This window comes from Hylaeus volcanicus, unplaced genomic scaffold (genome assembly GCF_026283585.1).
Source record: "Hylaeus volcanicus isolate JK05 unplaced genomic scaffold, UHH_iyHylVolc1.0_haploid 12237, whole genome shotgun sequence".
NCBI classification, from domain to species: domain Eukaryota; kingdom Metazoa; phylum Arthropoda; class Insecta; order Hymenoptera; family Colletidae; genus Hylaeus; species Hylaeus volcanicus.
The window spans coordinates 725417-752347 of record NW_026533172.1 but is presented as its reverse complement, the minus strand read 5'-3'; the positions used below and the strand labels follow the sequence as shown (position 1 = coordinate 752347).

The 26931-nt window shown below is 34.0% G+C and overlaps 6 protein-coding genes across 9 annotated transcripts; 1 reads left to right on the top strand and 5 right to left on the bottom strand.

Annotated features, from left to right (window-relative positions):
• Positions 1-913: 913 nt before the first annotated feature.
• Positions 914-8245, bottom strand: LOC128884464 (uncharacterized). Its single transcript, XM_054137895.1, has 9 exons — positions 6375-8245; positions 4661-6326; positions 4213-4606; positions 4018-4167; positions 3788-3969; positions 2995-3736; positions 2422-2891; positions 2240-2362; positions 914-2190 (listed from the first exon to the last, which is right to left on the bottom strand). Exons 1-9 carry the CDS (start codon positions 8243-8245, stop codon positions 1027-1029), a joined length of 6762 nt encoding a protein of 2253 aa, XP_053993870.1. The 3' UTR covers positions 914-1026.
• A 1018-nt stretch (positions 8246-9263) lies between these two features.
• LOC128884463 (uncharacterized) lies at positions 9264-14628 on the bottom strand. The gene is made up of 15 exons (XM_054137894.1): positions 14119-14628; positions 13959-14024; positions 13846-13899; positions 12250-13730; positions 11932-12170; positions 11824-11873; positions 11626-11772; positions 11471-11551; positions 11221-11411; positions 10998-11173; positions 10545-10935; positions 10398-10493; positions 9578-10341; positions 9359-9523; positions 9264-9297 (listed from the first exon to the last, which is right to left on the bottom strand). Exons 1-15 carry the CDS (start codon positions 14621-14623, stop codon positions 9264-9266), a joined length of 4440 nt encoding a protein of 1479 aa, XP_053993869.1. The 5' UTR covers positions 14624-14628.
• A 399-nt stretch (positions 14629-15027) lies between these two features.
• LOC128883790 (uncharacterized) lies at positions 15028-18369 on the bottom strand. The gene is made up of 11 exons (XM_054136496.1): positions 17805-18369; positions 17636-17737; positions 17509-17588; positions 17049-17423; positions 16907-16960; positions 16710-16853; positions 16585-16642; positions 16421-16521; positions 15476-16367; positions 15360-15430; positions 15028-15290 (listed from the first exon to the last, which is right to left on the bottom strand). The coding sequence occupies exons 1-11, from the start codon at positions 18118-18120 to the stop codon at positions 15171-15173; spliced, it is 2313 nt and encodes a 770-aa protein (XP_053992471.1). The 5' UTR covers positions 18121-18369; the 3' UTR covers positions 15028-15170.
• Positions 18370-18666: 297 nt separating this feature from the next.
• Positions 18667-22046, bottom strand: LOC128884124 (metacaspase-1-like). Its single transcript, XM_054137208.1, has 12 exons — positions 21890-22046; positions 21732-21821; positions 21411-21649; positions 20426-20546; positions 20309-20378; positions 20062-20258; positions 19914-20003; positions 19702-19858; positions 19497-19643; positions 19363-19449; positions 19241-19307; positions 18667-19188 (listed from the first exon to the last, which is right to left on the bottom strand). Exons 1-12 carry the CDS (start codon positions 21971-21973, stop codon positions 18999-19001), a joined length of 1539 nt encoding a protein of 512 aa, XP_053993183.1. The 5' UTR covers positions 21974-22046; the 3' UTR covers positions 18667-18998.
• A 144-nt stretch (positions 22047-22190) lies between these two features.
• On the top strand, positions 22191-24377 carry LOC128884131 (uncharacterized). 3 transcript variants are annotated; one of them, XM_054137220.1, is made up of 4 exons: positions 22191-22834; positions 23005-23917; positions 23971-24182; positions 24239-24377. In XM_054137220.1, the coding sequence occupies exons 2-4, from the start codon at positions 23791-23793 to the stop codon at positions 24341-24343; spliced, it is 444 nt and encodes a 147-aa protein (XP_053993195.1). In that variant the 5' UTR covers positions 22191-22834; positions 23005-23790; the 3' UTR covers positions 24344-24377. The 3 variants fall into 3 exon arrangements, with proteins under 3 accessions (XP_053993195.1, XP_053993194.1, XP_053993193.1); XM_054137219.1 differs by having other exon boundaries at positions 22905-23917; XM_054137218.1 differs by having other exon boundaries at positions 22899-23917.
• Positions 24378-24576: 199 nt separating this feature from the next.
• Positions 24577-26831, bottom strand: LOC128884125 (uncharacterized). 2 transcript variants are annotated; one of them, XM_054137209.1, is made up of 10 exons: positions 26615-26831; positions 26375-26553; positions 26061-26302; positions 25904-26003; positions 25724-25845; positions 25575-25667; positions 25421-25525; positions 25227-25342; positions 24916-25078; positions 24577-24851 (listed from the first exon to the last, which is right to left on the bottom strand). In XM_054137209.1, the coding sequence occupies exons 1-10, from the start codon at positions 26710-26712 to the stop codon at positions 24579-24581; spliced, it is 1491 nt and encodes a 496-aa protein (XP_053993184.1). In that variant the 5' UTR covers positions 26713-26831; the 3' UTR covers positions 24577-24578. The 2 variants fall into 2 exon arrangements, with proteins under 2 accessions (XP_053993184.1, XP_053993185.1); XM_054137210.1 differs by having other exon boundaries at positions 25233-25342.
• Between the last annotated feature and the right edge of the window lie 100 nt (positions 26832-26931).

The following is a 26931-nucleotide window of genomic DNA, read 5'->3' as shown; positions in this document are numbered from 1 at the left end:
GACATAATTTTCAACTCAATGGAAGGCTAGCATTAACCAATGTGAAAAAAAAAACTCTAACAAAAATACAGGCACCTTTCATTCTCAAATAGTTTTCTTAATGTGAGAGCGTTGAAACGCTATTAAGTCGGTTCAGGTGGTGCCTAGTCGAAAACCTACTAACGTAAATTAGTAGAGCCTAAGCTTCAATACATCCCGTGATGATTCAGTGGCAGGAAAAGCTACTCCAGGCTTATTTGGCCCCTGGGGATACACTATAAATGTTGTCCAGTTATTGAATATGGTTTTTTTTACAGAGAGCGTTACTTTAAAATCAACATCATTCAGTACAGCATAAGGTGGATGGTCAAGTTAACGATCTCTCGATCAAAATTCCTTTGACTATCACCTTATTCCAATACCTGCGCAGGGCTAGTATGAAAGGATTTTTTAATAATATCTAGAAATCATTTGGAAGCTCAAAAAATTGAATTTTCATAGTCTAGTGAATGTGTCATAACATGTTTGTTTGGCCGAATTGTTATCATTATAAAATGAGTTTGGACTGTAAGAAAAATAAGTAACATTCTTTTTTTATCGTCAAAGCATATTAAAAAGGGCATTTTAAATTTTATAACTTGGTGAATGTAAAATTTAAGATTACTCTTTTTATTTAATGGTTTGTTGGAAGACACAATTTAAAGGCACTAGGTCAATAAAATAATTAAGTTTAACAGTATGTCTAATTTGACATTCATTGCTAAAATACATTGCTGGTATAGTGTCTACTTGTTCAAAGTACAATACCGCATTTCATTTTATGGTACGTGTCGTATTCCAACATTCCCTCATTGCAGAGAAGTAGTTGACGGCATTCTACAAAAGACTATCGACAATACATTAGTGTTAACGTATTGAATGTAACACGAAAAATGTGATTTTTTTTTAATACAGAAAGTTGTCTTGAAGTCATGTTTCTCAAAAGGTTTTGTTTGATAAAACCGTCACAAAAAAAAAAAAATTGGGGGCTTTCAGGCAAAAAAAAAGCTATTGGAACGGTGGAAGATGTGTAGGTTGGTTAAGTCGTAACTCGGCGGCTGCTCCACGAATTAATGTTTTCAATGCCGGAGGAACTTTAAAGGGTAGACAGTTGGTGGAATTAACTTTTTGCTGTTTCCACGGTGGCGTCGTTTTTCTATTTGGAGTCATGCATGCATTTATCGGGGGAGAGAGACCCGAATCGAGGTCTGGACTGAGAATGGGCCGATGGCTTTCAGGCTGTGGGGCAATCGAGGGTCTTGGCGGAGCATATGGATCAATCGCCCCTATTTGGGAAGGATATAATTTGGGAACCACAGGTTTCGGTGGATGTCTTATAGACTGAACATGACTAGGTTGGAATAAACGGGGAACAGGATTTGAAACCAGAGGTTGGCGTTTCCATTGTAAGCTGGGTTTATCACCTTGTATAGCAAATTTTTGAACAACATTCCGAAATAATCTCTGGGATGGTCTTCTGTGTTCCATATGATGGTGTGTGACGGGGCTATGTCGTTTCTGCGCATCCCGTTTTGAAAAACATGGCTTGTGGTGACTTTTAAAATGATATTTGACTTTCTGGACTGGTAAGGTTACTGAAGAAATTTCGGAAACCTCTTCAAACGTTTTAGATGTATTATCCATGCACGTTGTTGATACGCCTGGTAAGTTTTCACCCTGTTTTAAACGTTTAGGTATACGAAACAAACCCGATGTGTCGGACTGATTCGCGTTATTAGTTGAGTTCTGAAGATTTTGGGTACATTTCTCTTCAATTTCGTTCTCTGGTGTGTCACATGTTAGTACAGGGCACGTCATGACTTGCTTTGGTTTTGTTATCCAATGAAAAGTTGTGCGGGGTAGCGTTATACGCAAGTTATGAAATTTGGGTAGCTTTTTTTGTAATGCGTCTTTTACTTTTTGGTCTTTTAGAGACAAAACAACAGATGCAGCATATTCACGTACGTCACTTAATGAACCATTCACACAACAGGCTTCCCCTAGCAAAGTGATTGGAATTTCCAATGTACCGAAGAGAAGCTGACTTGATTTGGGGAAATCCGTTGACATAAACGACTCAACCACGATCGGTTCAGGAGGAATGATCCAAAGACGAACAGTTTCCGTTTGATGCATTTCCAAATCCTCTTCACTTGTTGAAAAGCACAAAACCTATTGCATGATGATGCTGGTATAGAGAAACCAAAGATAAACTGATTACCTGAAGAGATTTTTTTAAAGCATCTTGCTCTAGTAACTCCATTTGTTCACTAGGAATTCGGCATTTAGGGACGTCACATGTCACCGTCAAAGTCGACGGTCGGAGACACTTTTGTAAAATGACCTACAAAAGCGTAATACAAAGATGGTTTAAAAAAGGGTGTTTGAATGCTAGATTGTCACCTCAGTTGAAATAGTCATTTCGTTCTCCATTTCCTCACCCATCGACCAATCTGCACCTATAATCACATTTAGCAACATGACAGTAGCGTGATGGTTGTTAGAAGCAATTGGATTCGCGTAATTTGAAAACTCCTCTATTCCTAGAGTCTTTTTCAAATAAAAATGTGATTTTGTTCTTAAGAACAATAACAATGGTTTAGCAACTGGGGCAAAAAGTGGTACAACCCATATTTGAAATTCGCTTTCTTTTTCTTCAAGTACGCTTGGTAATGAAAAGAGCTTTTTTAAGATTGCTTCGGATTCTTTGGGCTCAATTTTTAAAAATCCAGTCCAAAGAAATCCACTGCGTTCTGAAACGGTTAACTGTAAATCGCTTGGAAACTGAAATTTAGAAGGAATGGCTGGATCCAATGATGACGTTGAAACTTGTAAAGAGCAGCTTAAATTGTGTTCTAATTGTTTTTTATATTCTACAACGACAAATACGTACAGGAAGAAATTGAATATTATTTTGAAATGAGTCAGAAAAAACAGAACTGGAGGACAAGTGGTTGGTCCAAATTGTGTTCTTACCAACAGTGGAGACTTTCGGTTTAGATAAAAGAAGAGCATCGATAGTTTTGTGAAGTTGGTCCGCTTCTTGGGTTTTAATCGTAGATTTATTCTGAGTTTTCGTGTTTGTGGCATAAGAATTCATTGAGAAGGTTTCTGTATCCGTCGAAAGGGACGCGTTTAAACTAGAAACTTGAGGTAACACTCGTCGAGAAATAACGCTTTGCTGCAAACGCTTAAGCATCATTTCCTGTAATGCTATAAAATAGTGTTCGTTCAGCGTGGAACCTGCCGTGTTGTATAATAGCTGTTCTCTATCAAATGCATCGGAAACGGAACCTTTAGGAAAAAGTTTACATAAACAGTCGCGTGTTGCGTCTCTTATTTTGGTTTCTAAAAGCTCGGTAAGTAGAGGACCTTCTAAAGAAACATTATAACAGTGTACCAAAATGTCTTGATCTGAATACATTGCTGCTTCGTGAAGTATAGAGGAGACAACTTGCCATCTGTTGATTGTAACAGGATAGGTTGAAAATTCCTTAATGTCGAGAGGTTCAGAAGGGAAATAACGTGTTTTTATATTTTTATCTTTATACACTTGAACTTGTATAATTTTATTTTTTTCTTTTACAATTTCAATGGAAAGGTTGGGAAACTTTGTTTTAAGTTTTTCTTGAATAAGCTGCATTTCGTCTAAAACTAAAACTGGATAATATTGAACCATTATGCGTAATCGAATCCAGGTATCTAAAGTTGTGCGAGCCTACATGGGTGCAGAAATTGAGGTTTAAAATTGAATAAGATGCAACACTACCTCGAATAAAAAACGTTTAGCTGCACCTAAAAGAATTTTAAATAATTGTGATTCCGGAGGAAGAGTTTCCTCTGAAAATAAAGAGCGACTGGCTAAACACATAAGTTGAAGCGTTTTCATTGGGATTCCATAATCATTTAAACAGACACATTTCTTCGTTTCGGTGCTGTACCCGTAAAATCCTAATATAATCTTTTTTGGGTTTAGAAGAAAATAAGTGTTACTATTACCTTTAATAGCACAACGCGCTGCAATAATCCAACACTGCTGTAAAATTTTGATACGGAATTCACTGTTAACTGGGAGACTACTTGACATGGCACGTGAGTACACAAAGAATACCAACTGACTTGTACTACAAGTGTTCGTTTCATTTTCACCTAGTAAAAAAAGAATGTTGTGTCATCGAAAAAAAGAATTTTTACCTGTTAAGTGTGAATTGTCACTCATGATATGTTCGTTACTGGAATGAAGGAACAGTGAAAAAGACGATTCAATGGGATTCGGTACAAACATACGTAAAGGCAATGTTTGTTGTGAAAAAGCGACTGTGGCAAAATATTCCAATTCTAAGTAAAGTCTAAACAGTTTCTTTAATTTTGAATGACTTTTTAAATGAATGAAAGAGGAATTCTTAAGAAAGAGTTCTATTTCTTGAATAGACAAGTACTCAAACAAATTTCTTTGTATGAAATTGTCGTTCTCTATACGATGTTTTTCCTGAGAATGAGTGCACGAAATTTTATTTTTGTTCCAATCAGTTTCCAGTGATTCACATTTTTGCAGTAGACCGTCACCTTGAAATTCTAAATCGGTCACCTAGACCAGAACCATACGGGTGAATTGTAGGAAACCCAATTTGTTGAAGCTTACAGTTTTTATGAAGAAAGAAAGTTCACGTGACAAATAATCGGAAACGGAACCGTTTGGTGCATGACAATGGAGAATGACGCCTTTATTATATAACGAACATAGTTGTTGTAGTGTCCCAAAACAAGAGGTGGCATGAATCGACTTTTCATAAGGTGGATCATCATACAAATTATGAACGTCCCAAAGTTTCAGTAAAAGTTTTTTATATTCTTTCAGATCACAAAGGTTCCATTTATTAAAAGGACATGGGGCGTCGTTTGGTGCACTATTCAACCGAGAAAACATTAGTTCCTTTTCCTTTTTTCGATATTTTAAAAGTTCAACTATATTTTCGGTGTGTTGTTGCCATTGAAAGACATCTTCGAGATACATGAAAACATTTTCTACCAAGAAATGATGAACACAATTATCCATGAATGTTTGAAAAAGTGACTGAGATGTTCCTGGAAGAGTAAGAGTGCAGTATTGGTTTGATTTAACATCTTCATTATTAAATGAAGACGCAGGTAGTGATTTTTGTAAAGCATCGAAATTCCATTGTATTTTGTTCAAAGCTAAAGTAGTAGCTTGATGACGTAGTTTTAGCTGTAAGGTTTCGACCCCATTTTTTAAAAAGAAATCATAAGGCGTGATTTGTGGAGCATTTGTTAATAATAAAACAGGTTGATGAAGATTCCAGGAAACAGACATGTACGCATTATCATAGAATTCTTCTTTAACAGCTAAAGAACGGGAAACGGGAAAAAAACGATAAAACGTTTTTTCATAATCTTTTGCCGACACTCGATTGGATAGATTCCGTGTAGCGTCGGAATACACAACTCTGTACACCATTTGTCGTTTTAAACCTTCACCCAGAACCTTTTCTTTTTTGAGAGTGTCGTTTAAAAAAAAATAAGAAACTGTGCATGGAATCATATGTAATCGAACCATTAAACGCCATTTGATAAAGTCAATAGGTAAGCCTAAGGCTTCCGGTACGTCGTGTAATGTGTGAGGGGTTGTAAAGCAATGAAGCGCTTGAGATAAAAAAGGTTCATTTTCTTGTAAATCGTATTTGGTAAGTGTTTTAATACTTTTCAAAATATCTTCATACAAGGTTGAGTGGTGTGGTATGATGTCTGATAAAATGGTGTGATTGAGTGAAAAAACATCAACAGATAAAGCAATCCATAAGAAAATCTCGGAATGTAAAAATACAACATTATGAATTTCCGGATTTAAGCCATCTTTTAATGCTATTGCGACAATGCCAAAATCGGAACTAATATGTAAGAAGGGTAAAATACGTAATTCATGAACATTTAAATTTTCAATGACTTGCACAAGTAATGGAGGTAACCTTGCTAGGACCTGCTTCTTTATAGCCAAAGTTGTTTCACTTGACACTTCTTCACGATGCACACACCACACTAAAAGCAGTGTTAAAAAAAGAAGACAAAACTCTTCCAAATAACTGTATAGTCGTGTTTTTTCAAAAAGGATAGTCTGAATTTTTCGGACCGAGGTACATAACGACATCAAATCAAAGGCAACCTGTTGTGATTTCTGACTCTCAACAAAATCAGGTTTTTCTAATGTGAAGAAAGACCCAGAAGGAGTCGCCGGCTCACATGGTACTCTCACGTCCAAGTATGGAGAAACAAATTGATCCCAAAAATGAACTCTATACACAGACAATTTGAAAATGTAACCATCACAAGAGTTGTCTTACGTTTTCAAGAAATGAATGTGTCGTTTCGTTTTTAAGTTTTCTTCAAGAGCGGTTATTTGAGCTTGAACCGTATGAATACGGGTTATCAGTTCATGATGAAAAGAGCCGCCAACATTAGAAACGTCAAAGTCAGATGAGTTGAAATGTTGTACTCCAAAGGCATAGAAGATCATTTCCGAATGTTCTGCTCCAGTGTTGAAAAGCTGTTGCATAACGTTTTTTGAACGCGCTTGAAGCTTCATGAGCGAGTTTTCAAGAGAAATAAAAGCTTCAAGTGTACTACAGCGCCGTAAATTGTCTTCAACAATACAAAACTCATGGTTCTTTAAAGTCCAATTCGAGCTACCCACACTTTTTAATAATATAAAAGAAGTCGAAATAGCCCATCGAGTGATATCACGACGAAGTTCGAGTAGTTGTAAATAAACATTGTTCTGGTAACATAAAACTGGACGTTCACTCAAAAGGTTATCAATATTGGTATACTGTACAGATGCATATGTAACATACATGGATAAAACTGATTCTTGTGCCACTTTATAGGTTTCTCTACTAAAACGGTGAAGATCAATACGTATTTTTTCATGAGAAGAAATTTTGTCAACTTGTCGTGTTTCGGAAATCGGTTGAACGCTATCGAAACAAGTTACATGCGATTCATACATTGGGTAAGATACGCAAGGAGCAATAGAAAACCCTTGATGTAAAACTGCATCCAGCTGACGCATCAAACATAAATGGGATGTGTAGCAACAATTGTGCACTGGTAAACTAGTTGATCCTTGGCTTACTGTACACCAGTATGCATGACAAACATCTGAATTATTAAAAGCATACTGAAAAGATTGAGCACTGCTATAGCTAAAAGGAGCTTGTAAGGTTGATAAATTTTCCTTTTCAGCGAAATCTCCAGTGTAAAATAGATCATAGTCTGTTTGACATTGATGAAGTAAATCTAAAAGGTTGTGTGTCGACACTAATGAATTAGAGGCGAGATCCTCTTGATGCACACTGGACGTGTTAATATTACAATAACCCGTTTTCGGTTCAAATTGCGCGCATGTATCGATGCACAGCAAATCTTGATGCAATTTTTGAATATCTTGTGTGAATGTTTCTGCAGTTGTGTCTTTAGTGCAACTTCCGTTTAACGATTCATATAACCAGCGTTGACGAAAAATTTGTTCGGAACATAAGAATTTGCTAACCGCATCATGATAAACGGGTGTATTCCACTGTTCTCTTTTCAAAAGTAAGTTTGAATAATGAATTGCATCAGATCCTGTAGGAGAAGAAATTCCAAGGACTAAAAAGAGAGTGGAATAGTTTTGATAAAGATATTTATTTGTTAACATTATTTGAGGAAGCACACTATAGGTTACACAGGGTTGTGTCAATTGTTGTATAGTTTCTGAAATCCACGCGTCTAGTTGCTGTAGATATTGCTTTAATGGCTCATACATGTCATTGTGGGAATAAAGATTGTGCATTTTATACTCTTGTAATAAAACAGTGACATGTTCTAGTGTGACGTCAGTTAAGAAAGACTGAGTCTGGTTGACAGTGTTTAGTGCACGTAAAACAAATGAAGCACGAAGAGGCCAAGTTATTTGTTGAACCCTCAAAAGAATATCCCACTCTAAACATGACTTTTGTTTTAACGACATCTGGGTAACAAAGGCCCCTAATGTATCCAAGACATGGATATGCATTGGAGACGCAATAGCGTCTTTTTCTAAATTTATCCACGCCTTATGTGACGAATTGTCTTGACCATGGAACAAGGAAAAAGATGACCAACTTGTCTGTTTTCCAGTCGAACAGTCTGGTAGTAGTGGATTTTGACGTACAAACTTTAACCAATCTTCCATGGTGCGTTGCGATGGAAATTGCAATAACGATGAATTGACGATGAATTGAAAACAAAAAAGCCGCCCAATTGAATCATTAAAAAAGTCTTTCTCTAACTTTAATAAAAAATAGTTACAACTGAAGTTGGCTAATCGCGTCGTACTAGAAATGTTCTGTGTATCCCGCTCATCATCACTAATTAATTGATCTAAAGAATCGTTTTTCTGTATGCTTATATTTTGTTTGTTAAAAAGAAAATTGTGCATTGGAGTGATATCAGATGATGGAATGAAGCAAGGAATAAAGTCGCCAAATCCCACATTCAACGAAAATAGTAGCCATGGTACACTGTTAACAAAACATTGCAAGGTTTTGTTAACACGTGATTCGTGTGGATGCTGTAGTAGCACGAAATGAATAAGAAGCAACGAGGCCCATTGAACGAGACTCTGTCGTAAATTTAAGGTTAAAGTTGTACAGCTTTTAATTTGTTCCCAAACGTTGTCCCAATACTTCAAAATTATGTTAATTCCCGTTTTTGAGATACATGTGTCAGTTTTTTCATAGTCAAAAAGTTCAGCATCCATACAGTCTTGGGAACATTCTTTCGGACTTTTTTCTTTCGATGGATTTGCATTGTCTACAGAGATTACCATCTCACGCGTCTACACAAACAAAAATAACACGTTAACATTGTCGTTTGAATGCAAAGCAAAGCATTGACAACCTGAAAGTGTACTAAAGAATTTTTATTAGTATAAAACTCTTTCCAATCGTGACCAAAGATATTTTGGTAGAAAGAATTTGTGCAAATATTTTGTATATCAACTATTGGAGCATAATGATAGAAAAGATTTTCAAGTTTGGGAGGATAACTGAAAGAAGAGGATTTGAGTATTGGATCGATTTGCGAAGACAGTAACAGAATTGTCTGAAATTCCGTGTCATGCGAATCCCATAAGAGTAAATCGGTTAACTGTGAAGATAATTTCACGACAGATTCCCATGCGTTGAGGACACTGAGATTTTTGTTTAAAATCATAAAAGATTTTTCAAGTTGAAGCACGCGCTGCTGCTCAGAATCACAAGAAGAAATACCTTCAATTAGTCGCTCTATGTCTGTTGCAAGTTGCTGTGCTTCATTTCTTGTATGAAATTGTTCGTGTTCTTTGCCCTCCGAAAAATTGCCTAAAGCGACCTTGTTGGCCTTGCTTTCAATACATTGTAATTCATGAACTCTTTCCCTCAAAAGATCGGCAAAATGAAGCGGAACCGCTAAAGGAAGCTCAGCCTTCCGGCTAACGTGAAAACAAAATAAGATTATAAAAGTAGAGAATTTTGGGGTTTCTTACCGTAATAAAGTTTCCATTTGTGGTAATTGCCAAGACGCACCCTGACTCATTTTCTGATGATCCTTTTGAAAATGACCTGGAGGCATGTCATGAATTGAAGAGTTCTGTACACCTTCATTTAACGGCGTGTTATGTAACGCTCCAAGTACACAGTTGGCGTCATCTATCCATTTTTGACACTGTGAAATCCATTCTTGCAACAAAGTAACTTCGTCACATTGAACATTGATTTTGTTCTTTTTCTCCATTAACTTTAATGCACTTTCAAAAGTTTGTGATTGTGTGTACAATGGCGTGCTACCGTCTGCATCATGTCGCGTTTCATGGTATTTATCCATAATCATCTTAGTTGGATCAGTTGAAGATACAAACAAATTTTTTAAAAACCCAGACCGGCCACTTAAAACCACATTATGAGTTTCGTCTTTTTCTTCCGCTTCAGATGTCGGTAACATATGATTTGGTGTGGCTTTTACTAATGAAATGAAACGATGATACTCCTTTCGCCATGAATCAACCTCTTGAATAAGAATTTGAAGCTTATCGAAAACGTCACTGGTTACCGGTAGTTGTTGTGCTTGATTTAAAGTTTCCCGTATAGAGCGTAAATTACTCCAATCGACCTGTTCTTCTAACTCTTTCGCTTTACTAACAACTTCAGGAAAGTTGTACAAGTCAATTTGATGATTCTGAGGCACCTCGTTTTCTACAGTCTCAAGTAACTCTTGAATTTCTTTTAGAGAAGCCCGTGTATTCTGTTTTAACTAATGCCAACGTAAAACGAAATAAGACACATTTGTATTTAAAAAAAAAGCCTCACTTGATAGGCTTTTGTTTTACATTCTTGAATACGATTCAACAACGTTTGACATGTGGTGAACATAGGATGCTTTTGGAGACTTTCAAGTTCAGGAACCTAAATAACACAATGTTTTATATTTGGTAGTTAATTGTATGCTCCTAGTACCCGTAAAATTTCGGCTCTGATAAACTTGATTATCGTAGCATCCAAACCTTTGGTGGGAGTTTCAAACACACAGGAATGATATTTCTTTAAAAAAAGTTCAATGACTGCTGTTTCACGAACGTGTGATGCTTCCTGTGTCACAAGGACTAAACCACCCACTATAAAAGAAGGAATATTTTCTTTTATTTTTAAATTGACAGCCCAGTAAGGACTGATCATATTCAAATAACAAGTGCGTGGCATGGGTAAGCTGTACTCGGATACCTTGGATATGTTTCCCTTTGTCGATGCTAGAAAAGCTGTAATGGTCTTGGCGTTAAAGTAGTTCACTAATTTATCCAATTGGTCCACATCACTGCCTTTTAAACATTCTTTAACATCATCAATCCATCTGGTAACATAAGAAACAAATGAAATGTGTTACTTTTCATTGCAGATTTTTAAAACACTGACGATTGGCAGCGTTGAATACAATCGTTTAAACTTTCGACCCAAAAGACTACACCGATGGGTAAACATTGTGCTAACGACTGGATCCTTAGCAAATCACGAATGGAGCAAATTGGGGTTAAGGGCACATTTGACTTGAAAAAACACATATCTTTACTTGTTCCTGACCATGTCGCGTCCTAAAAAAGCAAAGTCAAACCAATAAAATGTGTCAATAACTTACTACCATTAAATCATTTTCAACTAACACTTCTTGGTCATTATTGGAAACACTGGAATTCTTTAAGCATGGACTGTCGGATTTCAACAACTTTGACTCCTTTTTTCCATCCATGTCCATTCTATTTGTTTTATGATTTTTTTTAACTTTCTCCGTAGAACCAGTGTAATGAGGAAACGTATGAGTGCCTTTGAATTCTACATATTTTCATTCCAACTGATTAATAAAAAGGAACACGCATCATCACACCACTTACCCGATTTTCTCTTAATTTTCTCTTGTACATGAAGTCCTTTGTTGACATTTTTAGTTTTAAAAGAAACCAGTAACGGCATTTCTATTGATTTTGACAAGAAACTCATTTACTATATTGTTTTGTCTTACCACATGATTTGAAGAAAAAAAACGCACCTTTTTTTTTCAACGATGGAATAGGATATTCCACTGGACACGAATTTGTTTCACTCAATTTTCCTTCTTGTCGATGACCGGCAAGCTTAATTCTTTTATTTAAACTAATCTTCTTAACCATATTATTTTTTTCAGGAACCGACGTAGCTACATACAACGCGCAAAGTCGTTTTTTAAATTCAATTCTTTTGTTTGTACTTGTTGCAGGAAGTAGCGTGACTCGATCGACTAGCAATAAGGCTTGAATTCTGCCGTTGAAGAAGATATATTTCATTTAGCAAATGATGAGAGCCGAATGCCCTGTACCTCCATTGCCACGCAAAGCATAGTAAAAGAATATCCGTAAAAGGAAGAGGATCTGTATGAGAAGGGATAATTTTGAAGAAAGGTGAAATGATAGAGGAATGCACTGAATTGGATTCAAGCAGAAATAAATGATTTAGAAATTGTCGACAAATTGCATAATCTGCATGTTCCAAAGGAAATGTTGACCATAATAAATCTAAAAATTGAAAATAAAAACTTTGATTCTCACATCTTAAACACTGAAAAAAACAAATAGAATAAAAAAACATCAATTTTTATATTATATGTAGATATATAGATATGGAATGTACTACCGACTTTATAATATTCTTTTTGTATGGCACGCGTCACTTCATTACTTCCTATACAAGATCCATGTAACCAATCTCCGCATACATCGCATCCCACCATCATAGATTGTTCACTAGGAGTAAAAGGTTTACGACAAAGACAATAGGAGGGAGTCACTAAATGTAATAAACATGAAATGTTTAAAATAAATGAGGTGGTAAAAGTGAATGGATTGCCTAACGTCACTGTTAAAGCTGTTGTGATAGATGACTTTCCATCTTGCTCGGTACACTGAATTTGTCGTTTTAAACAATATAAGTGCATAAAATTAGAACAATTGACCGTTGAACATTGAAGTAATACGCCGCTTGTTTTGAAACAAAACATACAATGTACGACTGTTGAGGGTTCGGACGTTACATTTTCGCCGTTCAAAGGATCTTCACACTTTGTTTGTAAATGAGATTCAAAACCAGTGTCTTTTTTCGATAAAGTATTAAAATCTTGTAATTTTTCCAAGCTTGTGAAATAATTTTTTTGCAAAATATTTTGAGTATCCTGTTTCGTAACACTATAGGGTTCAACAGGACCAATCCATTCAAGAGTTCTAACAAATTGAATATCTTTAATTTGTACATGGTTGCGAGAGAGAAAAGCACAATAGGTGTGCACCCAAATATTGTCATGATTACTTATAGGATGAAATGCCTCAGGTTCCGTTGTACCATCATAATGACGACTACAGATTGCACAGCCAATTTCTTTTTTGCCAGAATGTCGTACTTTTAATGCCTTTTTTTTATTAAGCCTTCGAACGTTTTGACAAAAACAACAAAGAAATAAAAAATGTTTATCTTGTTGATCATCAACAAATATACGATGAACCCCGTAACATCGACGATGAACTGCAAGACCACAGTCTTTACAGTACACCAATAGGTCCCCTAACAACGCTAACTCCATTGGTCGAGCAACTTCTTGACATACAGCGCACCACTGGGAAGACACTGTGTATTTAATAAGCGCTAGCTCAGCGCTTGTTTTTTTGAATTTATATTTATATGTATTGAAATTTGACCTTGGTGAACTTGTTTGATCCAGATAGACGCTTGTCGAATATTGATGCAATAAAGAACACGTATCATATAAAAGACTTTTGACCGTTACTTTCGTTAACCACTCTTCTAATTCATTGTCAAAAAGGATGTCCATATTCATCTCGCTAATAATATTTCTATATAACACTTTTTCATAGCTACTTTCCTTTGTGACATTATCGGTAGTCAAATTTAAAGCATTGCTTAGTAGAGCGCTATTTTTTTTTTTAAACGTTGTTTCACATACATCTTGACATTCGTTTTTACAAGACTTTTCAAAATTGCCAGATAAACTATCGGAACAACACATGCTGAAGTCGCCAGGATGAAAATTTCCAACCAAGTCGTTTGATCCCATAGGTACTTCTCGATTTGTTTTAAATGCTGATTTGTTCATTGACGAAGAAAAATCTGCATCAACATTGATTTTATAAAAAACAAGGCACAGGAGATTTATGAACGATTTAATACAAAACACACATTTTATGTTCACTCTTATAATAAACATCACACAAATGCAACATACCTGTTGACATTGTCGAATTTAACTTTTTTAAAGGTGCGTCCCGTGAATCTAAAACTGGTACCGAACACGTGATGCACTAAATCGACTCTATGAGGCATTTAATAGCGTGATACCTGAAGCATTTGAAACAATTCCACTTGAAGTCTTTGCTCTCAAATCAACACCTTGTGAAGCTGCATCTACACACAAAAGAAGAATCAGTTGCTTGTGATTAAGAGAAAAGTCTTGGTTTTGCCATTCTATGAAATTCTCTTTATCAAAAAAAAAACCTACAATTCGTTGACGATAAATCGAGTTGACTTAAACATGGATGCATTATATACGGGTAAATAGAAGAACTATTGAAAGAAGCTGGTGGCGTAGGAGAAGCAGTTTGTGTTGGAAACATGTTGATTCCTTTAGATTCCTCTGGTGTTGACATAGCGGGATAACATTGCGACGGGGGAGCCGAGGATAACGGCTGAAAGTTTGTCATTTGAGGACTATATGCATTTTGCAATAGAAAATAATTTAGCATATTGGACGCTGTAGATACAGATGACACCATTCGACCAAAAGAGTCCAATGGATTGGGTAAATACGGAAAAACAGGTGAACCGCACATGGAGAAATAGTTTCCTTGGTTATCACTATTCCATGGATACGCATTTAATAAGCTCGCTGGTATGAGTTTCTGTTGACTTATTGTATTGGTAGGTAACGTCTGTGGATACACTTTGTATAAATCCGACATGGAACTTTTGTCGAAATCATCCTGACTTTTGTCTGGATGATTCATCTTCGTACACAAGACGTTTTTTCCTTTTAACACGTTTATTCTACTGAGCCACTAACACTTTCAAAATGCATGCAATCTATGTTCTATCAGAAACTATTTGATGGAAGCATCACAAATCTTACTTTTATCCTCCATTTGTGAAATGTCTCACTCACCAACCATGTTTTTGGTACACTCTCGTATTGTAATAGAGTTTCATAGCAATTCTATTACAACTTTTTTTTTTTTGAACATAAAAAATGTTCATTTGTTTTCTTTTCTCTTTATAACCGTAAGACTAATTATCTTAAATAAACTACCCTTTGCTAACTATTTTTTTTGGGGGGGCGGAGAACGTTCAAACGATTTACTCAGTGTTATGTAAATAACATGACACATGCTTTATGAGCGTGCCAGTCTGAATTTGAGACCTAAATGTCTCTGTAGATCAGCAAATTTTGGTATGTTGTAAGACTATGTTTTGTTAATATAAAACATTTTTTTTTTGAAATGGCAGCTAGTACCAATTGAAAAATAAAAAAAACTCATTACGCACAATAAATACGTTTCATTTCTTATTTCCTAAAATTGAGTGAGCTAGGTCTGTGTGTTGATAGTGCCGCGATATTAAAAAATCTTGTAAGCTATTGCGGTTTTTTGTATGAGATTCACAACAGCATCGAATTGCCTGAAAAAATTGCAAAAAGAAAATTATTCAAAAGCACGCTTGAAATTATTGGATTTTAAAACGACTTACAAAAATTCCAGCTTCTCTTATAAAGGGTTCTTGTCGATTATAAAAAAGGTGATTGACTATTATTTCGATTCCTAATAATGAACGTTAAAATTGTCTTTAAAAATTATTTTTACAACCTTTTTGTTTGTCAACTTCATCTTGTATTTCACTATTCTTGTACGACAGATTCGCTATAAGTCTTAAGCATAATTTAACAGGTAGAAGGTTGCCATAATTCTGATCTAAGCAATTCTCTTCGTTTTCGGTTTTAAGATTATTTAGTAGAATATTATGTTCCAATTGTGGGAAAATAACAACGATTAACGGAATCGCAAACATGGAATTGAAAGCCGCTCGATTTTTATCACTTTTAGCTATCATTGACGATAGCGTTGTAGTGAATTCAAGAGCTGAATGAAATGATTTCTTTGAAATGTCTTCTGACGGCGACCACAAGGTAACGTTGAAACCCTTTAAAATATAAAACAAAACGTTTTCAAGTGTTAATTTGGGGAAGCTTAAACAACTTGCTATAAAGCAATCGCATGAGGTTGTGTCTTGTTTATCTACTGCTTTTTCTAATAAAAGAAAAAAATTTTCAATTATGTCGCTTTTAGGAACATTAGCTATTTGATCGCAAAATTTTTTGTAAAACGTATCCTCTTGTCCCTTCACGTTACTTTGCAAACTTTCAAGAGATCCTCGTGGACTTGAACAAATGCTTTTGCTACGGCTGGGAAAACGGAGCAATCGTCCACAAAGTTGAGAAGCGTCATATTGCAATAAGGAACCAAGAAGTCTATTCAATATACTAATATTTTCGCAATTTGTTTGTTGTAAGATATATTTAAACAAAATAGCATTCCAAACGTTCGAATCGAATCTGGAGTCGCTACTTTGAGCTTCATTTTTTGATAACTCATCTAGTAAAGATTTGTTAAATTTTTTACAACAAAGACCCCATCTTTCTTGAAGATATGTGCTTCCTTCCTTATTCAAACTGTGTAGCGCTAATAAGCAGTAGATTATCTATAGCACATGGATCACCATTCTGACAAATTTTTCATAATAACGTAACATACGATAGAGCTCCCCAAATTTTCATCAGGCGTCGTTCCCATCACACTGTAGGATTGATTCATCCACAGGTTGTATAGAAAGCAAGAAATTAACTCAGCATGATCTTAAAGAAAAATATCAGCTTAAATTGTGTATCAGATCATAATTAGAATACAATAAAACTAACGTGTTACTGTAATAATTCTAAGTAAACCATCAGGAAACAAGCGTTTTAATAAATGTTCCTGTAGCAATTTTAATTGCAATCACGTTGCAACGTTCAACATATATATATATATATATAATTTTTACTTGGACTTGAAGATTTCCTGAAATTCCGTTTGTCAGACATTGTAAAAATACTTCTGGAAAAGTAACAATGCTTTTAACCACCCATATCCATTCTTCCTCCCACGATGATTTTTGCGAAGTAAAATTATAACCAGCTTCCAAAATCTGAATTACTTTTGAAAGAAAACAACCAAAAACTTGTAATAGAAGGAACTTACGACGTCTAAATATTCTGTTAAAAAATCCAGAAAACGGTGTTCAAACAGATACATCTAAATGTGAGTTCCGCAAAAGAACCAATTCATAAGGGAAACAACTAGTATCATGGTAGCACACTAAGGAGTTTAGCATAGAAAATACCTGACAGGTTGTAGATTCAACGCAAAGATTACGAATAAGTTTAAGAGTCACTGATATCAAAGCAATGCTACAACCTATACGAGTCTTCAATTCATTGGTTTTTTTGGCATTGCTACAGTTGTCGATAGAATTTTTTTGTGATGCTGGAGCTTCATTAAAAGATTGTGATGAGGCTCGTGATAAAGACGATAATGAAGTAAACGATTGCGACAAACACGAAGAACGCCCTCTTCGAAAAGCTACAATTGCTGCATTAGTTTCTTCTTCGGGAACTTCCAAAAAAAAAGCTTTTTGTCGACAAAACAACACTAAGGAGTCCACAAGGGTTAGATCCGTGGAGGCCTGTTTTCTCCACTCTTGACTTTCATATGAACGCTAATTTAAAAAAAAAAAAAAAATGTTAACCACCGTACTAATGACCTATAGATTTGAACAAAACTAATAATCTTAAATATTTTACTTTAACCAAATTTACTAAACACTGGTATTTTTGAAAGGAATCCTCCATGACAAGTACACTTTGTACTTCTCGATGTCGCTCTGTTTACTTAGTTATCAAGTAATCATAGTGTTAATACGCAATTAACCTGAAGTGTCAAACATTTGACGTAATTCCTCTACCCCTAACATATCTTCTAATTCCGGTAAGCAGCTTTCCGTTCTTTCAAGTGTAAAGTCTCGATTAAAGTCTACAGTCGTTCAGTTATTATTATTTCAGGTTACAGAAACAAAGCCATTAAAAAAAAAATAAGGTACCATCACATAAATAGTTTCCCTCAGTATGTTTGGAGAAAAACAAGTCTGGTTCCTTATTTGATTTTGTTAAAGTAGTCACTGACTCTTCCATTCTCAGAGCTTCTGGTGGTGACACTGTGATAGTAAAGCCTCGATATTGTTTACGGACAAAACCACGATTTTCTTCATCAAACTGCTCTGTTTCAGGCTGCGTATTCAAACTACTCATATGGTTTTCGTTGACGAAACATTTTCTTGATGCATTTTCCTTCTCCTTTTTTTTCTCGTTAACATTGTCGTTCATATCGTTACTTCCAGTTTTAACGTCAAATCCCATAATGTATGGATTAATTTTTTTGTAATGATTTTCTCATTAGGTTTTTAATACAAAAAGCCGTTAGATGTTTAAGAAGAAAAAGAAAATATTGTTACATGTTCTGTAAAAATTTAGTAGGTTCCTCTTGTAAAATCCTATTTAATTCTGTAAATTATGTTACATAAAAAAATTTTTGTACTCAAAAAAATATTATCACACGTTAGTCAATATATGTTTCTGCACTGTTTTAAGCTCCATTGAATAATTCTTAAAGTTTGCATAAAACGTCCATCGCTCGAATTAACAGAATATAAAACAAAACAATGAAAAGAAGTTTAGAAGATGTATTTTTTTTGAAAAAAAAATAGTGTTTTAGAATGAAAACAACCATCTTGTTCAAATTGTTTGTTAATTTTTTCATACATTTTAAACCTAACTCACAATATTTGTTTTTTTTGGAAAATTTTTTTGTAAAAAGATTCAAAAAACTTTAGTGTAAAATAATTCAAAAAACTTTTTTTTTTTATGTAATAACAAACTTAACACTCTAAATGTTTCATAAATGAAAAACATAGTAGTTATGTAAAAAAATTATCAATGAATGAGTTTACTGTACAGCGGTTGAAAATATTTACGTACATTATTGTTTTTTATAAAATGTAAAGTAACAAAGCAAAAGTAAGCAAATATTTCATAACATTGACTACAAAACATGTTTATGTTTATGAAAATAAAATGGAAATTTTTCTTGCGGTTTGAAACGAAAATAGTAGTCATGAGGATGATTGTGAGAAATCTTGTGTCTTGTTTAATCAAATAAAACTTTGGTAGAGATAAAAATCAAAAATTTTGTTTCAACAGGATAACATGGATGAAAGGCTTTTTCGTAAATTACACCGTCAGTCAGATGAATCGTTTAACACATCGGGCATATAAGCATGGTAAAAAAAGTGTAACATTTCGTTGTTTTCTGCATTGGTATTTTCCGGAAATAATTCAACTTGAGGGTTTAGCATTTGCGTGAAAAATGCAGCATTCCAAAGTACTTGACCAAGAAGTTTATTTCTATTAGTTAGAATACGAGAAAATCTAAAAACATTGATCTCAACTAAAATTTAATTTAGCACGGGTAGACTATTACTCAAAGGGGCGTTGATAATCAAAAACTTGACTGACAGATAATTGAGGTTTTTGTTGAATGAATAGCTCTATAAAGATATTCAGAAACAGAGTATTTTGCAAAATAAGATGGTATGTTATTACTTCGTTGTGTTATTTGAAGCAATTCAACAAAGGATATTTTTGGCTGCTTAGTTAATATCTCGACAACAATATTTGTGAATTTTCCACCTTAAAAACAAGTTGCTATTTAAATTGATGAGAGTGTGTTTAATTACCTGCATTTTCACCTTCTCCGCCTTCTTTTTCAAAAGAGTACTCAGAATCAAGGCAAGAACTTAACAGTTGAATGTCTCCCATAACTAAGTATGGATTGATACTTGGTGTCCATTTGGTCTCTTCATACGTATACGGTAAATCCAACACTAAAATGTAGATGAGAATAAAGAAATAACTGATAAATTAGTGAAACACAGAGATAACCTGATCCTGAATTGCAGCAATCCACGACGGCAGTTAATCGAACACCATTAGGAACCTTTCTCACTAACTTTTTCTGTATAACATTATCTGATATAAGTCCTACATTAATATGATCCACAGGTAACCATCCTTCATCAAGACCGTCGCCTTCAAGTGCCTGTTCCACACTGGTTGGAAGAAGAATTTTTAAAAAAATTTACATAGTGCCTTACATGTGCATCTGCAGCTGCGGTTCCGTGACCCGAATAATATAAAAAAAGAACATCTCCTGGTTCAGCTTTACGAACCAACCAACGTAGACCCTACCCCAAAACGAAAAAACTTTTATTTTATAACGTTTTAAATCACGTGAACACATACCTTGAGAATATTCTTTTTAGTCGGGTAATGAATGCCTTGACCAGAATCTTGTAATACTCTTATGGATTTTTCATTATCAGGCCATCCATATGTATTTACTAATAGATTACGAATATTCATAGCATCTTTAGCTGACCCAAATAAACGAAATTTGGTCTTTTCATATGTTATGCCAATAATAAGAGCTTTGTATAAACCTTTAATACAATTAAAATAACGATATTTTTAAAATATTTATTGTAATTACGTTTCACTTCCATGCCTTGAAGCTCTGAGTTTGCCACCAACGGTTGCGATATACTTTTCACTAATTTACACTTGAAAGGTAACTATGAACTTGAGTTACGATTTGAAGAAAGATTACCAAACTCATGAAATCATCCAGTTTCAAATACTTTTGTCGATGCGTTAGTGCTTTCAAACCACGTGATTTATTCTTCATTTTCTTCGAACAGTTTCTCCCTTCAACACGTCGTAAATCCAGTCTATCATAAAACCCAAAAAACCAGGAATCAATTGAATGTTGCAGCATTAGAACAGTTTCTTCTTTTTAACTAGTTTTCGTTTTTTTCTTTTTCTTCATGTTGAATCACAAGAAAAGATATAAAAATGTGTGAAAAAATTTTCGACGTGTCCATTAATTTGAACACACAGTGAAATTTTCAAAAAAAAATAAGCACTGTTTGAGATATTTTTTAATGAAAACAATTTTCACTTTGAATAGTTATCGATACTTCTTTATTAAGAAAACACACCAACATGCTTATAGTTTATGCACTTAAAATACCACTTGACATGACGAGTAAGAAGAAGATAGCTAGTCTTAACAAATGCGATTTCTTTTTCAAAAAATAGAGTATGAAATATTACAAATTCACAAAAAACTCAATTAAATGTTTCGAGTTCTTTCTACAGATTGCGTAGTTTAACCAAAAACTGTCACCAAAAGAATTAAAGAGGGCATTGTAATTGATGCACGACTGTATCAGCTTTATAACACTAAAGAATTTTATTATAAAACAAGTACTACAGGCTGATGAATAGAGTAAAGAAAGAAAGAAAAATTATTCTTTTACCACAAGCACACATTTAATACTGCCCACTTGGTTTTGAAAAAAGTTGTTATTTAATTTCATTGAATCACGAGTTTAGTTGTGTTTTTTTGGTTTCTTTTACTGAGAGGCTAAAATATTTTATTTTAAGGACAAACTTTTTTTTAAAGAAATACAAGAAAGAAAGTAGCTGAGGAAAAACTTAAAAAAAAATTATTATAACATGAACATAGATAAGAAAGTAAACGTGGGTTTCTAATAAAAAAGTGATGTACATGTTAAAAACGACAAACGTACTTTTTAGGAGGTATAGTAATAACGCAATCGTAGCACGCGAAAATCCAACCAGCACCCACATTATCAGTTGCTAATGATAATTGATCAGGATTGATATAGAAATATTGTAAAGTTTTTTCTCCGTGCAGTTTTTCTACCAATGTCGTTACACGAATAACGCAATGACCACAAAATGTTTTTTCTGTTTCAGTATCACAAAAAATATGAACAAGAATATATGAATTTACATCATCTTTGGACTATAAAAAAAGTAAGAAAAGAAACGCACAAATCGAAAAGTACAATTAATCACTTTATTTTTGCAATCATGTTTTCTTTTACCGAAAACTTCAAATAACAGTTGCTTAAAAGTACACCATCATTTTGCTCATCGATAAATTTACTTCTGTAGTACTCATCCTTCCATCTAAACTGTTAACATTCACAAGAATCATATTACAAAAGAAAAGAAAGAAAAGTCTTCAATAATATTATCTTACAGTAGCATATACTCGTGCATCTGGATCGAAACGACTAACATAAATGCTATTAATTGAGAATTTAACTAAATAAGTAAGTTTCATGACTATACTTTTAAAAAAGATATGTTTTAAAAAACAAACAAAATATTGCAGATTTGAAATGTTTTTAAAGATATTTTTTTTTTGTAGTTTTTAATGTTTTTCACGAAACAAAACTCATTGCATGTCGGCATAAGACTAACATAGAACTTAACGTTTTTTCATCAAATCGGTAAGTTGAGTTTTCTATTAAAACAAATAAATCAACTAGTTCTGTTGGAAGAAAATTAGCGATCTGCGAAAGCTCCGTTTGATTCAATTCATACTTTGTGTGCAAATCATCTAAAAGATGTATTAGCGCACTGCGACTTATTGTTTTACAACTTGCTACTCTTAAACCGTATTGTGCTAACATATTCAAATCTTGTTTTCCTAATAATGAAACATCTTCCTTAAACAACGTGTTCGTTGTTTCCAAATAGTGTAGCACATTTAAATACGAATAACGACAACGAAGCTCATCTGCTTCCACTTGTGTTTCTTTGGCAGTATTTTTAAGAAAATCTTTAAGAACTATACAATACACTTCAGAGTTTAATAACGATCCATCTTTTTTCTTTAATATTTTCATTGAAATTTACAAAAATTTTTGAAATAGAGATATCATGTCATGAAAAAAAATGTGCCTTTTCCAGTCAAATAGCATGTTTTGTACTTGACCGTTTCATTGCTACCTTGCATGTAACACTTTTGAAAAGTTGATTCACTGTTGATTTCAATAAACGTTCGCAGCACGTTTGTTTCAAAATTCTTTTTTTAACCTTACATTAAAATGGTTATTATTTTTTTTATAGGTGTAAAAAACAATTCATTTGACGAACAATTTAAAACCGCATAAAAAAAAATTGCTGGATTTTAATAAAGGTAATGTCGAAAATGAATTTTTCGTTTAGCATACCTTGAAAACTTGTTATTTCCTTAACTCTAGTAGCAGGAAAGTTTGTTTTGAAAACATTTTTATTGATAAACTCAAAAAATTATGACACAAAATTGATTATTTTTTTTTCGCTTTGCAAATATACGAGTGGTATCAGGTCGCGAAAACCCAATTTGTGAAAGCAAGGTGTTTATGTTAAAAGTAAGCTTAACCTAATTTTTTTACTTAAGAAGAGTTGAATTAAAAAGCTGAAGAAATTACTTTAAAACAAATGCTGAGCTCCCAATACAGTGTAAAGAAAAGTGTTCCATGAGAAAAGCTGTATTATTGAACGTACCAAACGAGTGAATTGTTTCGTAAGAAAAACAGTGTGCACGTATAACATGGTCTATGAAGATTGAATTTCAAATAGAAAAGAACAGCGAGAATGAAGAAATTAAAGGTGTTTCTTGCAAAAAACCTGTTAACTTGTTCCTTTTTCAAATATTTGATTTTTTTAAAATCCCACCTTAGCACTACTTACATTTTAAAACTATTATTTCTTTTATTGTTCCATTCAAGCGTAAATTGTTTTAAAAAACAAACATGTTTTACTGATTTATTATTTAAAAAGTAAAAGTTCGTAACATCGAGCAACGTATAAGATATATATTGATTAGATTTGTGTTTAAGTGAAAAAGAAGGACAAGTTTTAATTCTGTATTGTTCGAGTAGCCAAAGTAATAATTGGACAGCACCCTTGAATGTTGTTAATTGAAAAGAATTACATGTTAAGGTCACCATGTGTAAGACAATTAAACAAAAAGGTTACAGGTTCTGTGTTCCAATTTCCATCTCCATCTCAGTATAAGTGACTATTTATATAGAAAACGATCACTGTTTGTGATTCATCAAGAAATATTAAAGTGAAAATTAAAGTCAATTTATCCAATAAAAGTTTATCATGTCATTTCAAGATTGGAAACCTGTTACAATAACAAAACATGAAAAAAAACCAAAAGGTTCTCTTAAACCACAAGATCTTGTGCAAGCACAACGAAAGGGAGAACCAATTGTTGTTCAAAAAAAATGTACTGTTTTTAAATTATTTCGATTGATTTCTTTTTATTGAATATTTTTCTAGTTATGGGTGGAACAAATAAATCTACAAAAGCAGTTGTACCCCATGCGTCAAAAATTGATGAGGATACTGGAAATTATCATATTAACCGTGTAAGTCATGATTTTGCTACAGCTCTTCAGAAAGCGCGTTTAGCAAAAAAAATGACACAAGCGGAACTTGCTAAAGCAGTGAATGAGAAAACATCGGTAATCAACGACTATGAAAATAAAAAAGTAAGCCCAAACAAACAACCTGCGTTATTCCCTTTGCTATATAAACATTGTGTAAGGGTATCCCCAATGGGCCTCTGATCACTACTTTAAATCGAGTTTTAGGAGTTCGACTTCCCTCCGTTAAACAAAAAAAATCCAAAAATGACCAAGATAGTTCTTAAAAATAATTATTTTTCCTTTACTGAAACAACATTGTTACACTAGGATGCATTCGAGCACTCGACACTTAGTTATGTGGTTGTTTATAAAAAAAATAACGTATCAAAGTCGAAGTTAACGACATAGGTTTCTTTTTTTATTAAAAAAAAAAAAAGTTTAATAAAAAGAAAACTTTTTTCATATATCAAATAATCAGTACTCAAAATCGAATGTTTTTTTAACATAAAAACACCGCGGTTATCGAACATTTGTAATCATAGACGTGCTTACATTAAGTTCGTTAGAACGATCGTTAGAGAACTTTTCAAATTCATTTTTCTTTGATTGATACATTGATTTATACCATTGATCTATTTCATTTTCAATAGTGATCCAACGTTCAAATCCTTTTTCTAAAGCTAATGCTTTGTAGTGAGCTTGTATAGAACGTCCAAAAACAGCTACATTACTTTCCGGTCGATTATATCGAAAACAATTAGCAAAAATTAATTCCATATCATTAACAAAATCCTTAAACAACGGAAAAAAACTCATGATTTTTTATACCAATACTGAGCGGTTAAAATAAGCATACCTGACAACGTGGATAAAGTTGAGCCTTGAATTTCTTACGCATTGTGAAAAAATCCATAGGATTCTTAATGACATCATAATAGTCTGGGCATTTCCACGCTTTACAATCAACAGGTTTTTGGAAAATCCAACCTTCTTTGTCCTGTGAAAGTTCGTCTAAAACACTTTAAAGCATATCATAGAGAAAGTCAAATTTCAAATATATTTTATAAATAAAGCTATGTCATTCAAAAACGAGTAACGTTAGGCTACAAAGGAAGGAGATACGAAAAGACATGCAGACGACTTTATTTCCTCTAGTGAAACACCAACCTATACCTTAAGGCGATCGGTTGCCACATGGCTCGAATACTCATAAAAATATCGGTAACTGGACAATGACTTTCACGAGACCACACAGCAATAGACGGTAGCAAGGATTCAAAAACCTTTGTACACACGCATAATAATGTGGTTTTATTTACGCATGAAACAAAACAACTAAGAAAAACGGCTAAAAGTTATACTTGGATTTGTTCAAGTGGAGCTGAAAGCCATTGGATTTCAGGTTGTATTGTTTCCGGACCTTTGATGCATAATCGATAACAGCGACGGTGTGTGGGTCGAACATTCTTGAAATACGACAAGTGAATCGTTTTCAACTAAATACAAAAATTAAACCTCTGGAACAGCATCTTTTGCGAAATCTTTTTCTGTCTCATTCAATGTGTCATTCAAACGTGTACGTTTATTCGGTTGATAACACGCGTCGTTCTATGATTAAAAAAAAAAAAGTGATTAAATTGTCATATTGTTTTCAAAATAAATACATTATTATTCAAAGTAGTCAGTTGAGACCCATTCGAATCAGAATTCGTACTCTTTCCTAACGGTTCTAAATTTTTTTTTAAATTGGAATCTTGTCGATCACACGGTGCTGATTGCACGTCTTCTGAAAAACACATTAGACATAAAAAAGAAAAAAACGAGTGTGTAACGAATTTCGTTACCGTAGGATTTCAATAAAGCAATCACCTCAGGGTGGTTACTTCGGGTGGCATAGTATAGTGCTGTCCGCCGGTTTCGATCGTTTAAATGAATATTAGCACCCTTTAGTAAAAAAAAAAAAAGGTTGATACAATTTTTAAAGTAAAAAAACACACGTACATGCTTTAGCATTAATTCAACGGTTGACGTTCTTCCATCCCTTGCACCGTAAAACAACGCTGTTTGACCTAATCGATCAGCATCATTAATATTGACACCATTTTCTAAAAGTATTTCAAGAACTTTGTCTCGTCCATCCCGTGCAGCATAAAACAAAGCGGTTTGTTCAACGGAATCGCGATGCCCAGCAGAACATCCTAAAGAAAGCAAGAGTCGTACGGCTTCCACATGGCCATCACGCGCTGCAAATCAGACATTCAATGAAGTGAAATACCTGTACTGAATAGTTACAATCGACTTGACAAAAAATGTACCTGCGAAAAACAATGCGGTTTGTTGATTGTGATCCACATGATTTGGATTACACACACAAAGTTCTTGACATAACAGACGGCATAATTCTTGTACTTCAATATCATGTGAGCGTTGAACCGCATAAAATAAAAGTGAAGCTTTTGATTGAGGACACAGTGCTGAAAGTTCCTCCAAGGAGCTATAAAGAAAATACAATAGAAATTCATTTGTAGAAAACAATTAAAAAAATTCAACCCTACCTTTCACGCACAGTCAGTAAGACTTTTGCAAAATTTGTATCATGGCGGATACATCGTACAATAGGACGATTCTCAAAAGCTATTTTCGGATCTGCCATTCACCTAAAGCTACTCTTTTGAAAGAAGAACATACAACTTGTTTACACTAATAGACACTCCAATAGACAATAAACTACAATAATACTTTATGTTTTCTATGATTTGTAATCCCATAAATGATATTTTTTTTTTTCAAACTACCCACCACAGTATTATGTTTCTGTTGGCCGTAGCACATGTGGCAAGATCACAAAGTAGACTCATAGTTCATAAAATCA

Coding starts and splice junctions, on each gene's coding strand:
- LOC128884464 (XM_054137895.1), bottom strand. CDS start 8,245: ATGGAAGATTGGTTAAAGTTTGTACGTCAAAATCCACTACTACCAGAC. Junction 2,892..2,994: donor ACCGAAAGTCTCCACTGTTG/GTAAGAACACAA, acceptor TTGTCGTTGTAG/AATATAAAAAACAATTAGAA. Junction 2,363..2,421: donor AAATGACTATTTCAACTGAG/GTGACAATCTAG, acceptor ACGCTTTTGTAG/GTCATTTTACAAAAGTGTCT.
- LOC128884463 (XM_054137894.1), bottom strand. CDS start 14,623: ATGAATCATCCAGACAAAAGTCAGGATGATTTCGACAAAAGTTCCATG. Junction 14,025..14,118: donor CGATTTATCGTCAACGAATT/GTAGGTTTTTTT, acceptor TTTTGTGTGTAG/ATGCAGCTTCACAAGGTGTT. Junction 10,342..10,397: donor GTAAAACAAAAGCCTATCAA/GTGAGGCTTTTT, acceptor CGTTGGCATTAG/TTAAAACAGAATACACGGGC.
- LOC128883790 (XM_054136496.1), bottom strand. CDS start 18,120: ATGGGATTTGACGTTAAAACTGGAAGTAACGATATGAACGACAATGTT. Junction 16,522..16,584: donor TAGAATTATTACAGTAACAC/GTTAGTTTTATT, acceptor TTTTTCTTTAAG/ATCATGCTGAGTTAATTTCT. Junction 15,431..15,475: donor TGAAGTTGACAAACAAAAAG/GTTGTAAAAATA, acceptor GTTCATTATTAG/GAATCGAAATAATAGTCAAT.
- LOC128884124 (XM_054137208.1), bottom strand. CDS start 21,973: ATGAAACTTACTTATTTAGTTAAATTCTCAATTAATAGCATTTATGTT. Junction 20,259..20,308: donor TCAAGGCATGGAAGTGAAAC/GTAATTACAATA, acceptor ATTGTATTAAAG/GTTTATACAAAGCTCTTATT. Junction 19,644..19,701: donor TTGCTGCAATTCAGGATCAG/GTTATCTCTGTG, acceptor TCTACATTTTAG/TGTTGGATTTACCGTATACG.
- LOC128884131 (XM_054137220.1), top strand. CDS start 23,791: ATGTCATTTCAAGATTGGAAACCTGTTACAATAACAAAACATGAAAAA. Junction 23,918..23,970: donor AATTGTTGTTCAAAAAAAAT/GTACTGTTTTTA, acceptor ATATTTTTCTAG/TTATGGGTGGAACAAATAAA. Junction 24,183..24,238: donor ACGACTATGAAAATAAAAAA/GTAAGCCCAAAC, acceptor ACATTGTGTAAG/GGTATCCCCAATGGGCCTCT.
- LOC128884125 (XM_054137209.1), bottom strand. CDS start 26,712: ATGGCAGATCCGAAAATAGCTTTTGAGAATCGTCCTATTGTACGATGT. Junction 26,554..26,614: donor TTACTGACTGTGCGTGAAAG/GTAGGGTTGAAT, acceptor TTTTCTTTATAG/CTCCTTGGAGGAACTTTCAG. Junction 26,004..26,060: donor TTGAATTAATGCTAAAGCAT/GTACGTGTGTTT, acceptor TTTTTACTAAAG/GGTGCTAATATTCATTTAAA.